At 45.4% G+C, this 16142-nt stretch overlaps 1 protein-coding gene across 1 annotated transcript in view; it reads right to left on the minus strand.

Annotated features, from left to right (window-relative positions):
* Window positions 1-16142, minus strand: part of Ddi2 (DNA-damage inducible protein 2) — a 39857-nt gene that overhangs the window by 21746 nt on the left and 1969 nt on the right. The window contains exons 2-4 of the mRNA NM_001017966.2: window positions 8089-8218; window positions 2912-3148; window positions 624-750 (exon numbers count right to left, since the gene is read on the minus strand). Of these exons, the coding sequence (NP_001017966.1) occupies window positions 624-750; window positions 2912-3148; window positions 8089-8218 (494 nt within the window). The remainder of the gene's footprint in view (window positions 1-623; window positions 751-2911; window positions 3149-8088; window positions 8219-16142) is intronic.

Here is a 16142-nt window from a genome sequence, read left to right on the forward strand (position 1 = left end):
AGATGCCATTTTATTCAGGCAGCATCTTGCTTATGACTAGTGATGGGCCAGCACTCTGTCAGCACCACTGCGCCTGCCTGGGCTCCACTCTGGCAGATCCTGACTCACAGACTAGAGAGAAGACTCGGGCACCTACAGTTTTAAAAGCATACTGCATGCTTTTAATACAGCCCTAGCACAGACCCACTGCATCAGAGGCTCGGAGTTGGAAATGGGCCAGGCAAAGAGCTTATCCACCAACTGAGACAGCAAAGGAAAGCAGAAAGAAGACAGACTCTGGACTACCAGATGCCACTTGTGCAGAGCTCTCTAATCCAATCACCATCAAGCTCTGGTTTAATCAGGATTGAAATCAGCTGTCATAGCCGGTCTACTGATTTTAGCAGATGGGGTTTCTCCTCCATCAGCCTAGGACAAGCTGTTTTGTCTGCTAATCAGAGTTCACAAAACCCAAGTAGGAAGCCATTAAGTATTTTTGAAGTACTGGATCAGAACGAGGGGACAATGAAGCAGAGTCACCTGAAAAGACTTAGGTTACTCTCTCAGCTTGGAGACAGGGGAGCAGACATCCAGCCCGATGACCTGGATGCTGTGAGCTTGCTCGTTAGATCGATGGATCTTACCTTATATCTTCTTCTATCTTTGCCTGAGCTTCGAGATCAAAGGGGTCAGCAGAAAACAGACGAATCCGTTCTTGTTCTCTCCGGGCTCGGTCCTGCTGCTGCTCCACCAAGACCCTAGAGAATTTCTCTACAAAAATGGAGGGGGGGGGCACATATTTAGCTCTACACTTTCTTTTTTTTAATCCATAATTTAAAAAAAGCCACCCCCCACCCCAGCTGAGCAGTGGTGGCACCTGACTTTAATCCCAGCACTTGGGATATACAAGCAAAGGCAGGCAAATCTGAGTTCATGGCTAACCTGGTCTACAGAGCAAGTTCCGGGACAGCTAGGGCTACACAGAGAGACCCTGTCTCAAAAAAACAACAAAAACCTTTTATTTTAGATGTATACATGAACAAAATCTTCCCAGCCACAACCTTGTACTCCTTAGCTTAAAAGTTAGAAGACAAGAATGTGTCACTCGCCATTACTTACCATTCTGACCTCAGATTTCTGCTCCAGCTTCCTTAGTCCGAGGATTCCCCGGGTGTAAGACAACAATGAACTCGGCAATTCTCTCCTCATACATTTGTGTGTACAGAGCCATGTGTATGTTTGTGCAGCCTCAGCCGGCAAGTGGTGGTGAGAAGGGGTAATCTGTGGGAGTTAGCTCCCTCCTTCTACTCTATGGGGTTCCAAGGCTGACCCTGGATTGTCAGACTTGACTTCAAATCTGCTAGCTCATCCTCACCAGATCAGCCACCTCCGCTACTCTTATTGTCCCTCTTTATTATTACTAGAAATTCCTATTATGTTGTTTCTACTCAGTCAACAGCTTCTCAATATGGCCAAGTGTGGCAAGGCCATGTATGGCAGAAAGATGCCTCCTCTTCTCTACTCCCCTATGACATTCATTATCCTGCCACCAGGAATGAAGCAGAGCCCTGTGCTATCCCTTTCTCACCTGGGCTCACTCCCTTTGTTCTACAGTCTGCCTTAAGCCAGATAAACTAAGTATAAATCAGTCTACCACAATTTCATGGTCTCGATGGAAAACGTGCAAGAAAGGTAACAGAGAGCATGGTGTGCTATTACTATAGGATGTAATTACAACAAACAGTATGTAGATGTGTACAAACTAGGAGTTGGACATTGTTGTGCACAACTATAAAACTTAGGAAGTGGAGGCAGGAAGACCTTCTGTTAAGTCAGAGCTGTCGCTGTCGGGGGCTTTAATATTGATTGTCTTAAGAAAACAGAAGTGAGGGAAAGCAAGGCAGCGTCCCGTGGACTAAATCTTCCCAACACCATGTACCTAAAAGGTGACCTGAAAGACACCCTGACACGAGTGGGCTCCATGATCCCAGACACACAGTCTGAAAATAAGGACATAGACCACTGACTGCAAGGAGCAGTCAACTTTCTGCTGAGATGGCTTCAATGGGCAATGTGCTTAACCTGCAGGCATGAGGACCAAAGTTTGAAGCCCAGAACCCACATTGCCCGCTGGAAATGACAGTGCACATTGACTTGTATTCCTTGGGCCTAGGAGACAGACAGAGGCTCTCTGGGGCTACTGGCCAGCTAGCCTAGCCTAACTGCTGAACCCTCAGGGAGAGACACCAACCAATATGAGGTGGATGACATTCTTTAGAGTGATACCTGAGGTTGCCACACGGTCTATACATGCAACCCACTTTAAAAAGACTCAAAACAAGCCAGAGTTGGTGGTACATGCCTTTAATGGCAGCACTCAGGAGGTAGAGGAGAGGGACTTGTGAATCAGTCTGATTATCTGAATTCAAGCTCTTGCTCCCAGAAGGGGACAGGAAAGAACCGGCTCTTGAGTGTTGCCTTCTACTATGGCTGTGGTGTGTGCTGTGCAGCCTACTATAAAAAAATCCACAAGTTCAGACGCCCAGAGGCCATGTAAAAGCTGGGACAGTCACACACTGTATGCTAGTGATCCTATGGACAGTCACACACTGTATGCTAGTGATCCTATGGACAGTCACACACTGTATGCTAGTGATCCTATGGTGAGAGAATCCTCAGAATTCAGCAGCTAGCCTGGTGTACGCAGGACACTGACAAACAGATGCTGCCCTAAAACACCAACCCCCGAGAGTGTCCTTGACCTCTAATGTAAGCTGTGGCCACATGTTCAGACAAACAGAAAATCAAGTAGCATCCAAGAATCACCAGAGAGCCAATGGCCTGAGACAGCTGCCTAGGTCTTGCCCATTTGCTCTGATGCAACTACTTCCCCTCAGGCCATCCTGACACGCCTGTAGATGGGTGAGCTTACCAAGATCTCCACTGAGCAGAGCTTCCGCCAAGGGTGGGTTGCGCTCCTTCAGCAAGGACAACTCATGCGGGTTGGCCAGCAGCATGTCTCGGAGCAGGGCTGGGTTGTCTAGGCCTTGAGGAGAAGATGCCATTTCCCCAGGAGATGAGTGCTGAGCCTGGGTTCTGGGCAGCTGGCGCTGTTGGGGGTTTGACGTGCCAGGCACAGCTATGCTACTGAAGTCAATCCGGGGTAAGTCTGTTGAGATCAATCAATCAAGTTTACCCAAATGATGTATGCCATAAAAACAAGTGTGGAAAGAAACAAAGCACACCCTCATCTGTCACAGAACTGCCGCAAGCAGTCACTATGCTGTTCCCCTTGCTCTTCCTCCAGGAGGAAATTGGTAGGAAAGGATGAGAGGGGAGTGGTACACTGGAGAGACAGCTCAGAGGTTGTGACACTGGCTGTTCTTGCAGAGGACTAGAACTCAGTTCCCAGCACCCACACGTCGATTCAAAACGACCTGTAACTCCAGTTCTAAGAGCATCCCGTACCCCATACCCTCTTCTGACCTCCAAGAGCATCAGGCACACACACGGTGCACATGTATCTCAGGACATGGAGACAAGAGGATTAGAAGTTCAAGGTAACTGGCTACAAAGTAAATTTTTGGCCACCTTGGAGACACATGAGACTGTCCCAAAAAGGTTTTATTGAGCTAGGCATGGTAGTGCAGGCTTTTAATCCGATCTCTCAGGAAGCAGAGGAAGCACGATGGATCTCTGTAAGTCTGAGGCCAGTCTACATAGTGAATTCTAGGACAGCTAGGGCTACATGAAGAAACTGTGTCTCAAAAATGAATGAATGAATGAATGAATGAATGAAAGAAAGAAAAATTTGAGAAATTTATTTACTGTTTCTATGTGGATGTGTCTGATGCAATAAGTGTGGGCATGTGTCCCAGAGCATACTCCTTGTCTTAGTCACTGTTCTATTGCTGTGAAAAGACACTACGGCCAAGTCAACTCTTACAAGAGAAAGCATTTAATTAGAGGCTTGCTTACAGTGTCAGAAGTCTAGTCCATTGTCATCATGGCATGGAGCACAGTAGGGATGCAGGCAGGTCTGGAGCAGAGGCTGAGAGGTTGCACAGGAAGCACCTTTACTCTCTGAGCCATCTTACAGGCCCTGGTCCTTAAGTGAGATCCTACAGCTGGAGAGATGCCTCAGTTGTTGTTAAGAGCACTTGCTCTTGGACCTGTGTGCTATTACCAGCATCAACATGGTGGCTCACAACCATTCCTAAAGCTAGTTCCAATGGTTTTGACCTACTCCTCTGAACTCCACTGGTACCAGGCACATATGTGGTATACATACGTATTCTAGATTCCCTAGGTCTGGGATTACTAGCCAGGCTCCCTTGATAAGTCCTAACACTTGGGATAAAGAATACTGTATTTATCAGTGATTCTGTGCATAGTCAAATTCTGCATGACTAAGCATTGGGTGTGGAATTCTGAGGAGGGTCTTCATACCTCTTTAAATTTACAGCTCATCTGTGCATCCCAGACACACATGGTCGTGGGACAATTGTTTCATAGGACCGAAGAACTGAAGAGTAGGAATTTTTTTACCCCAGGTTCTAGACTATTCTAGAACCTCAGTCTTCACACAGGAGCCCACACAATGCATGAGTCCACTGCCATGAAACGCCCAGAACAGACAGACATAAAGACAGAGCAAACTTTCCAGGTGTAAGGAAGCCAGTGGACAACTACTGGGGTTCACATGATGAATGGATGGAACAGAGACGGCAGCTGCGCAACAGCCACTGAGTCTTGTCTTTATATGGGTGAACTGTGCGGTGTGTGGCTTCAACAAAAGATCTCAATAAATATGTTACATAGCTATGGTGGCTTATACCTGTAACCGAGACAAGAGGACTGGAGTTTGAGACAAGCCTGTCTCCAAACAAGCCAAGCCAAAATAAACTAGAGCCAGAATGAGACAATGACCCTAAAAAGTCCACAATATGTTCAACACTAAAACTCATTTCACAACCAACCCTGTCTTGAGTCTGGGACAACCTCATCCTGAAGTCCTTTGTCTCAACGACAAACAGGGAATTCTGAAATACATGTATAAAGTTTCAGCCTCATATGTGGGTTGAACTAGTAACTATCTTTTTTTTAATTGGGTATTTATTTCATTTACATTTCCAATGCTATCCCAAAAGTCCCCCCCACGCGCCCCCACCCATCCACTCCCACTTCTTGGCCCTGGCGTTCCCCTGTATATATAAAGTTTGCACGACCAATGGGCCTCTCTTTCCACTGATGGCCAACTGGGCCATCTTCTGATTCATATGCAGCTAGAGACACAAGCTCGGGGGGAGGGGGTACTGGTTAGTTCATATTGTTGTTCCACCTATAGGATTGCAGATCCCTTTAGCTCCTTGGGTACTTTCTCTAGCTCCTTCAACTAGTAACTATCTTAAGTCAGATGCCAGCTGGCAGTCAGCATGTTTGTGTAGAAAATGGAATACAGGACAAAACAGTCGAACAATGGAAAGGAGTGACCAGCAAGCTTCCCGGGGAGCTGCTGTCTCTACCAACTGCCAAAGTAGTCTCTGCAGGTGGAGAGACTTACCTCTACCCAACATCCATCTCGACAGTCCATTCACCTCAGAGAAATTCTGGAAGACTTGTCTCCACATAAATCCCTCCCTTCACAGCGACCACTGGCTATGTTGTCCATACAGAAACAGTAAAACAAAACTAAAACCAAACAGAAACCAACATACAAGCAAAACAAAGCTAACACACAGACTCTCAAGCACCACCTCACTAAGTACACAGGGAACATTTGGTTTTACTGACTGGCAAGCTCAAATGGCTACTCTTTCTAAAGCAGAAGCCCAAGGGATGGATCAAAATCCAGAATGAATACAGTGAGTGCCTGGAGATGGTTGTGCTGTCTGAATGGAAGCACTGTGCGCCAGGCTGCAGTATGGATCGCCTAACACACCTGTAAACTTTAAAAGCAGGAGACCTAAATACTATTTGAAAAATTTCACAAAAATATGTCAGGGGAAGCGGGGGTGGGGTGGTGCAGGTACTTCCTCATGTAGTTCCAAGGCAGGGCTTAGAACTGAGTCAGGAGCCCCTTTAGGGGTAAGTAAAGGAAGCTATAGGCCATCTCAGCATCCAGCACATATGTGCCACTCCCACACAGTCCTGCATATTTTGGAGACACAGAAACCTCCTAAATCTAAATGCAGGTCTCAGACTGTGAACACCAGGGCTGGCTGGGTGTGTGGGTGCATGCCTGTAATTCTAGCCCCCAGGGAGATGAGGCTGGAAGCCATCCTGGGTCATATAGGAAGCTCCAAGGCCACACTGGCTTGTAGAAACTTGTCTTTAAAACAAAACAAAACAAAACAAAACAAACAAAACAGAACAGAGGGTCTGAAGCAATAGCTCAGAGGTTAAGAATGACTCCTGATGCTGCCTAGTACACATAAGCTCATAATACATAATTCCAATTCTATTACTCTGGTATCTGTGGGTACCTGCACTCATGTTTACAAACCTACAGACAGACAGACACACACACACACAATTAAAATTAATAAACTCAGGGGCTGGAGAGATTGCTCAGCACTTAAGAGCACTGATTGTTCTTATGAAGGTCCTGAGTTCAAATCCCAGCAACCACATAGTGGCTCACGACCATCTCTTAAGAGCACTGATTGTTCTTATGAAGGTCCTGAGTTCAAATCCCAGCAACCACATAGTGGCTCACAACCTTCTCTAATGACATCTGACGCCCTCTACTGCTGTGTCTGAAGACAGCTATAGTATACTTACATATAAATAATAAATCTTAAAAAAAATTAATAAACTCTAGTTCTAGAAGACCTGACACCCCTTCTGGCCTCCACAGAAACTGCATGCGCATAGTATACATAAAAAGAGGCAAAATATCCATCCATACAAAAATATATCATTTAAAAAACCCTCCAAGTAAATAAGTAAGAAACAAAACAAAAAGCCCAGCAGTACACATACACAAGAGACGTGCAGGTGGGGGCCCTCAACAGCAGGCACAGGGTCTCTCTCTGACCCTGTTGTCTGTCTGTGAGCCTCTTTCCCCTTGTCCAGCCTCCATAGAAGATGCACCTAGTCCTACTACCACTCAATATGCTGAAGCAGGTGGATAGCCATGAGAGGCCTCCTCTTCTCTGAGGAGAAAGGGAGGGAAGAATGGGGGATTGGAAAGGGAAGGAGGGGAAGCATCGGTTAGGATATTAATTAATTTAAAAAAAAGCAAATTGTAAGAATATATGACTTTAAAAAAATCTTTACAAAGGGAAGAAAATCCCCCAATCTTGGGGATGGTACACCCAAAATTAGCAGGGAGGGGCCCAAAGATGGTGCTCCAACCACTTAAATCTGCAAAGTCTGAAATAACAGAAAGAGGGCTGGAGAGGTGGCTCAGTGGTTAAGAGCACCTAAGTTCAATTCCCAGCAACCACACAGTGGCTCACAACCATCTGTAATGGGATCTGACGCCCTCTTCTGGTGTGTCTGAAGACAGCTACAGTGTACTCACACATGAAAGGAAGAAAGGAAAAACAGGAAGAAAGGAGGAAAGAAGTTAGCTTAAAGAAGAAAAGAGGAATAACAGAAAGCACCATTCCAATTGCTGTTTTTACTTACTAGTTGCACAGCTGATGACATCATTTAAACTTGAGCTTCACCTCTTGATGAGGTAAAGAGGAATGAATTCCGTCCCCCACAGCCAAGTAAGGAGACCAGTAAAATATGGGCCCAAGCGGCTGATGACCAGAAACACTGTAGTCAGTCAGTCAGTTAGTCAGGAAGCACAGGCTAACCCAAGCCTCCAAGATCTTCCTAGGGACAAGCGTCATCATGGAACCATCACTGAGGACAGCATAGGCTAATCCTGACCCAGGGCTTACAATGTGCCAGCTCTAAGTTAATCACGACACCTACTTTACTACAGAAGAGATTGATTTAGAAGTCCAATGACTTCTAAATGACTGCGTGTTGCCCAAGATTACACAACAGGCAATCAGGTCTACACTGTTAGTCTGATTCTAACACATAGAACCTCTGTGCTCTACCTACTGACGTCTGTATTGGAGAGAATGTGGTGAGTATTGCTCTTACTTGAGAACTGCACTGCAGGGCGAGGGTCTGCATTCTCCTTCTGTCGTAGAATCACAACATCACCATCTTTTAAACCGTAAGAAGCCAGTGACCTGTGGTTGTCGGTGAGAGGCCTTTCTGCATAGACAATCTGCAAGGGAAGAAGACCCAGGTGTCACGTACGGAGAAGCAACATGGCAACACTTTTCCTCTTCATCATATTTCCTGCCAAGACCTTTTCATGGGTTCCCATCACGCCTAGAAGGAAATCCCAAGCCCTGCCTGTCTCCTACGATGAAAGAACAACACAAACCCCATTTGTCTTCATTTAAGATCAGCCATTTAAGGAAAGGCTGTAAGGCACCAGTTCCAGGAACAGACCATAAAATACAGAACAAGATCATAAAACCCCCTCCCAAAGAACAGCCTGGAGATAACCACAAAAATGGGGAAGTATTTTACCTCAGAATGGGCCATCTGTGCTGGGCAGCCCTATTTCATCCTATGGTTAAACATTCATGACATAGGCGTGTAGACCACTGACTACCTCTGACCCCCTAGCACACCAATTAAATTTTCGATGACATAATCCCTCTAGAGAGTAACCACTGTAAGCCCATGCCATCCCACCCCCATTCTCTATAAGAAAGCCTGTGGGCCTTGGTCTGGGACTGCCACTTCAAAGGACGGCTGACCCCTGCATGCTGGTTGTTTCTGCAGAGTAAAGGCTCTCTGTCTTTGCATGCTGAGTCTGGGGTCTTCCTTCAGCGATTTTCAGACCCTTACACTAGGCCCAAAGGATCTGGCTGATGGCTGCTTCTGACTTCACGCTTCTGTTGTCCTAATGAGACTCACATCCTCTCAGGTCGTTTGTTTCTTTCTTCTATCACTCTGTTTAGGTCTCTAGTCAAGTACTACCCTTCAGTGCTCTTTCCAAAAGCCACACGTACCCTGGATATGGGCTGTGGGTGTAGCTCAACGACATAGCATTTCTCTTACACCCAAGGCCCAGGTTCCATCCCTAACAACACAATGTACTTTAAAGCCAACTCTACTTGCCTCATCTACTGTGCTACATACTGATCTGCTCCTTTGTCTGCTCAAATGAAACGTAGGCTGTACGGAAGCAACATTTGGTTCAACTGTCCACCACAGAGGCTTAGGACCAGGCCTGTTATATAAGGAATGCCCAGAGGTCTGCTCAGGTAAAGGATGGGTGGGATCATAGAGTAGGGAGTCTTACTTAGCTTTCACTCTGAGCAACCAAGGAAAGAGGAATGACAGGTTCTGGGTATGTTTACTACAAGGAGAACTAGCCATGAAGGAACATGCAATACTGGGAGGCCAAGGCAGAAAAACCATCTCCAGTACCAGGCTGGCCACAGCTGTACTCAAGGATCAAGTTCTAAACAAACAAACAAATCATCTGACAAATTCAAGATAAAAACTTTCAAGATAAAAAGATAATCATGGTTTTCAACTGTAAAACAACCATCCCCCAACCGTGGCAGCTTACTGGCACGGGGTATGTGTGCTCACAGCCTTTCTCTTCATCCCCAAAGGCTTACTGCTCTCCTGCTTGTGAAATATAAATAGGAAAGAAAACAAAGCATGTGAGCTAAGTACTATTAACAGAAATACTTTCTATGTCCAACACAACATCCGAGAGCAGTATGAGGAGAAGGAGGAACAGAACACAGAGCAGCACACTGACTTAGCCACATAAGGATGTAAGGTGGTCCCTATGTCATCATGTAGTCCACAGAACAGACTGGGTCCTGAGCCACAGCTTGCTCCCTGAGCGTACTCTGCACTGGGCCATAAGCTGACTGTGCAACTTGAGCTGGCTATTAACTCAGCCAGGAGGGGCCCTGTCATTAGGTGGGCCAAGAGTCAAATTTCTTGTGTCCAGCAGGCCACCAGGACTGATCACAACAGATGTCCCTTCTAGTTCTTTTTCCACACTAAGCCCAGGGCCTTGTACCTGGATAGGCAACTTGTCTACCACTGAGCTCTGCCACCAGGCCTCCCTCATCCACCCACATGCTCTCTTAGCTTCGTTCCCGGGCACAGAGAGAACAGATAGCATTTGCACAGGCCACTCTGACCATTCACTGTCATTCTGCTCCCAAGTCTGTGGTGATAGGGGCAAAAAGTGACCCTTCAAAGCTGAATCCTTCCAGAGACAAGAGAATAGAACTCATCTGTCCAACTTTACAAGTTTTATACAAGACTAAAAATGACTGCAACCAGGTGGATCCCTGTGAATTTGAAGCAAACCTGGTCTTCATTCAAGTCCAGGACAGCCAGGGGTATTACACAGAGAAACTCTAAAAATCAAAACTCTTGTTCTAGCCGGGCGTGGTGGCGAACGCCTTTAATCCCAGCACTCGGGAGGCAGAGGCAGGTGGATTTCTGAGTTCGAGGCCAGCCTGGTCTACAAAGTGAGCTCCAGGACAGCCAGGGCTACAAATAGAAACCCTGTCTTGAAAAACCAAAAAAAAAAACAAAAAAACAAAAAAAAAAAACTCTTGTTCTAACACTTACATATAGTGCAGATCTTATACTTTAAGGTAGAAAACAAGGGATTCCTTTTCTCTTTGGTAATTCAAAAAGAAAGTTGTGCTACACATAACTTGTTGGGGTATGAAGAAATCAACCATAAGTCAGAGCAGAGGCTGTGTACCTGGGTGGCATCAACACCACTAAGCCACTGTGAGGAGGTCACCAATAGCCCATGGCCTACTCTAGCTTCTCAGGCTCAGCTGTCAGTTTATTTAAAGACACATGACTAGTCTCCCAAGGCAGACAGACACACTAGACATTCTTACTAGAAATGTACTCATTTATAAAGAACCAAACTCAGGAAGGTAAGAACGCTTTAGGGTCTGAGGCTGTGGTTCAGTGGGAAAGCATCTGCCTGGCATGGAAGAGCCCATGGATCCTCTCCCAGTGGGACACAATATAAACATCAAAACAAAAAAGAGCACCCTGCTACCACTGAGTGAGGCTCTACTGGGCTAACATGCCAAGTCCCCATCCTCCCACTTAACTCTCACACTGTCTCACTGGATGTCAATCATTTTAACAGAGATCATTTGTCCAATTTTATGAACCAGAAGACACAGAGGTCACACAGCCATTAAGAGAACTGAAACTGGAGTTCTATATGCTCAACATTAAAATGATATTCTTTTACAGCACCCAAAGCAGCCTCAGAGATTGGCCTCTAAGTCATCCTCTACCTTAAAACTCTACACCTCCACTGGCAGTGCCTGCCTGAGGCCCTGGTTCAATTCTGAGTAGAGGAGTATGGGACACACACACACACACACACACATCAATTAATACTGGGGCTGGGGAATGTAGCTCAATGGAGCAACACTGCAAAGGACATGACAAGGCAGGAGAGAAGGGAAAGAAATATTGCAATGCCTAGCGTCTTCATGGTTGGCCCATTTTTTTTTCCTTTTTTTCCTTATTTTTAGATTCTTTTCTATGTATATGGACCTTTTACCTGCATTTACATGTGCGCATCACCTGCATTTATATGTGTATCTCACCTACATATATGTGTATCTCATCTGCATGCATGTATATACCACCTGGGAAGTATATATGTATATTACCTGCAAGTATATCCATACTTTACCTGCATATGTATTATGTATATCACTTGCATGCCTGGTGCCTGTGGAGACCATTCATTAGTGTTAGATTCTCTAAAACTGGAATTACAAATGTTTGTGAGCCACCATTTGGATGCTGGGAACTGAACCCAGCCTTCAGCAAGAGCAGCCAGTGTGCTTACAACTGCTGAGCTATCTTCCCAGCCCCAGTTTCTTCTTTTTAAAAGCATGGCAACAAAAGTCAAGAGTAATAGCATTCACCTTTAATCCCAGCATTCAGGAGGCAGAGGCAGGCAGATCTCTGGATGTCTCTGAGTTTGAGGCCAACCTGGTTTACACAGCATTCCAGGACAGTCTGGGCCTATATAGAAAACCTTGTCTTGAAAAAAAAATTTGAGAAGGGGAGGGGAGGGGAGGGGAAAGGAGGGGAGGGGAGGGGAGGGGAGGATGGGGACAATCATGATTGACAAGGAAGTGCTAAGTTCCAGATAGTCACTGACATCTGGCATGGTAACAAGCTATGGAATACCTCACCCAATCTCAAAATGGGTGGATTAGTTAGTTAGGCATTGATATCTGTTTAGCCCTGATTTCAAAGGATTTGGATGTTGGTCAGAAGGGTAAATCAAAGGACTATTCACATCATGGCACGGCAGAAAACAAAGAAGAGGACACAGGAAGACATATCCCAAGGACATACTTTCAATGATCCTCTTCTTCTAACCAGGTCCCATCTTCACCACCTCCCAGTAATTCCATTTTACTATGAGTTCATCAAAGGATTGGTTAATCCATGGGTTAGGTCAGAGCCTCATGATGCAATTGTCTCTGAAAATGCTGTAATAGGCACGTGTGGAGGTGTGTTTCACTGATCCCCCGGGAAGGCTAATTCAGTTGTGTTGACAACAAAATTAGCCATCACACTGGGTAGAAAAAAATACTCACAAGAACCAAAATCAGCAAGTAACCAGGACATGGAAACATAATACTGTAATCCCAATACTTAGGGTGGCGATAAGGCCAGGCTGGGCTACTGAGACCCTAGCTCAAAATAGTTCAAGAAAGGCAGTAACTTTTCTTTTTTTTTCATCTTAAGTCCGTAAGGAAATCACCTTTAGGTCAGCCTGCAATCCCAGTACTTGGGGAGCAGAGGCAGGAGGATTAGTGGCTCAAGGCTAGCTTGGGCTATCTAAAACAAACCCTGCCATCTTCCAACTTAGATCAATGACTTCATGTCTCTATCAGCCAAACAAAAGGCAAGCTGGTGATGGCTCTGGCACAACTCTTACAACTTCTGTTACCCCCTCAAAAGCGAGTATGGAAGACCTGAGCCCTGCTATTCAGAACAGCTTACTAGATAAATCGATTATGCAGGTGTAAATCTGCAGAAGTGGTACCAGAGGAACAAGCTGGAGACACAATTTCAACCTCAGTCAACATCTAGCGACAGACTAATTAATATCATTAATACAACTCCACCCTTAAGCATGACATCAAATGTCTTCTAGTATCGCAGAGTGTGGTGGCTCACACACTTTTTTTATTTTTGTTTGTGTTTTTTTGAGACAGGGTTTCTCTGTGTAGCCCTGGCTGTCCTGGAACTCACTCTGTAGACCAGGCTGGCCTCGAACTCAGAAATCCGCCTGCCCCTACCTCCGGAGTGCTGGGACTAAAGGTGTGCGCCACCACGCCCGGCTTGGCTCACACTCTTAACCCCAGCAATCGGGAGGCAGATCTCTGGGAGTTCGAGGCCAGCCTGGTCTGCAGAGTTCCAGGACAGCCAGGGCTACACAGAGAAACCCTGTCTGGAAAAGCAAAGCAAACCAAACCAAAGCAGAATTTTTTGGTATCTGAAAGAGCTTCCATTTACTGGGGATTGGGGAGCTAAACTGTTTTCTCTTTTGACAAGTGCTGGGGATCTAATGCATAGCAGGCAAGCACTCTCTCTACCAGAGCTACCCCTAACCCAGTACATCTTATTTTTCTGAAACAAGGTTTCCTATACAGACCAGGCTAGCCTAGATCTTCCAGCTCCACCTCAGCCTGCCTCTCAAGTGCTGGGATTAACAATGCGAGTCACCATGCTCAGCACCCCAACAAAAACCTGAGACAGGTTCTTACCGCGCAGGCTCAGCTGTCCTGAGACCTGAAATGGAGTCCAGGCTGGCCTTGAACTCTCAGTCTCAAATATCAAACAAAAACAATCAAAACCAAACTAACACTCAATGTGCAAGTTATCCCTGGGTTATGAGGAATAAGTGAGCTGTGGCAGTCTTTATCCTTCTCTGTGTTACAACCTTTCTAGCATAGCTATTCAGCATTTACCAGAAAGAAAGAAAGAAAGAAAGAAAGAAAGAAAGAAAGAAAGAAAGAAAGAAACCAAAAAAACAAAAAACAGGAAAGAAAAATACATAAGGAAATAAACACATCAAAACTAGCCACCACAGAAACTTCCACTTTCCATGGTTTAAAATAGCATTTTTGTAACCCACACTCAGGCTGTGTGCAAAAGTAGCATTTCCAGGGTCACAGCTAACTGCTGTTAGCTGCTACTTCAGCATGCCTTTCATTGAGGGTCTTCTACTCTGTACAGGCTTTTTTCCCACACCACCTACAGAAGTAAACTATGTTTCAAAACTATCAAGACATTAATTTAATGCGAAACTAAGTCCTAATAACTGTTTGAGGTCAGCCCAGCCGAGCCTGCATCAAAGCATCACCATGAGCCTGCCTGGCTGCCAAGCCCACACTTGCTCTGAGACAGAACAGGTTCTGTTTTAATCGCAGTACAAGTGAAGATGGTTTCTATTCTAAACTTATTGTCATTAGATTACAACTACTATAATCAGACTAGAGCTGTTAAAAACCTCACACCTTCTCCAAGTGACTTGCGCACATATGCTGCTGCTGAGAGATAGAGCTCCAAACCAGCATCCCCTGTGAGGGACACACGCTGGACAGTCCCTCAAGGGTACATACAGGAGGGAAACAGCGCAGCCATTTTTATTTCCATTGATTTTTTAATTTTTGAAAAATGTCCACTTATTTCTGTGTACTTTACCTGCATGTCTATACAGCTGGTGCCCACAGAGGCCACAAGAGGGCATTGAATCCTGTGGAACTAGAGTTACTGATGGTTGTGAGCCACTGTATGGGTGCTGGGAATCAAACCTCTGTAAGACGCCTCTATAAAAGCAGCAAGTGCTCTTAATGGTTATCTGTCTCTCGAACCCCATTTTCATTCATTCTAGTTCATCCTCCTCCCAAGCCCCCCAGGTTTCTCTGTGTATCCCTGGCTGTCTAGGCACTTGACCTGTAGACCAGGCTCACCTTGAACTCAGAGATCTACTGGCCTCTGCCTCCTGAGTTCTGGGATTAAAGATGTGCACCACCACTCGGCTTAGCTGACCTTTTCTTGAGTTCTATTTTGTATCTATTTATAATGTACATCACTACTTAATGTATATAATGTAACTGATGTATATGCACATATGTAATACCTGTTAGCTGTGTACCATACTACGTTGTGTACCGTGCTATGAACCATACAGCTGACTGTGCGCACACATGCCTAATACATAAAACAGGCATTTATGTATAAGGTGCTGTGAGCAGGGTGGAAAACACTTCACTTACGGGGCTATAGTAGATATAACATGAGAATAATAAATTAGAACAGAAACCATCTCCACCTGCACATGTGATTAAAGTGGGACTCTGAAGCCAAGCCAAGAGACCGGAATGGAAGAAACTCAAGTAAACAGACTGAATGAAAGCTGAGAGGAAGGGACAAAACAGAAAAACTGGTTAGGGAGCTCAAGACAAACAGACTAGGACTTAAAAAACAAAAGACTATCATGTTTACTTTCATGATCCAATGAAAGGAAGTGACTCAAGTGTCTGGGGTGGATCCTGTTCCTGCCTGAGGGGGGCTAGCCAGTGAACTAGACAAGTGACCCCCCACTTAAAAATCAGCTCTTAAAATAGACACTGAGTTGTCAGGTTACATAGAGCCAACAGCACTAACCTGAAAAACAGGGTGCTGTTTACAGCTATTTAATACAGGCTTACCACTGTTGGGAATCCGGGTTTCTGCATGCCAATTTGGGTTGGGAAGAAAGTCAACACCGAATTTACTTAGAGAAGAACTTAGAGCTAGCCTAATTGTTCAAATGGTACCCTTCAAACTCCAGACTAAAGACTGAACCCTCCTTAACCATACAATTATGATTCAGCCTGCTATCCCCTTTAGTTTACTTAACATTTTCTGCAGACATCGGAGTGCAATGGGCTGGGCAGGGAGCGTGTAAGACAGCGGTAGTGCTAGCTAGGATGACGTGCACACAGGATGGAGGAAGAGAAACAGCAGAGAAACAGCTTCACCCTCTGTAGACCTCAAGTCCTACCAACAAATTCAACTTAAAATTACTCCCCATCAGCTGGCAA

The sequence above is a fragment of the Mus musculus genome, chromosome 4 (genome assembly GCF_000001635.26).
Source record: "Mus musculus strain C57BL/6J chromosome 4, GRCm38.p6 C57BL/6J".
In the NCBI taxonomy this organism is placed as follows: domain Eukaryota; kingdom Metazoa; phylum Chordata; class Mammalia; order Rodentia; family Muridae; genus Mus; species Mus musculus.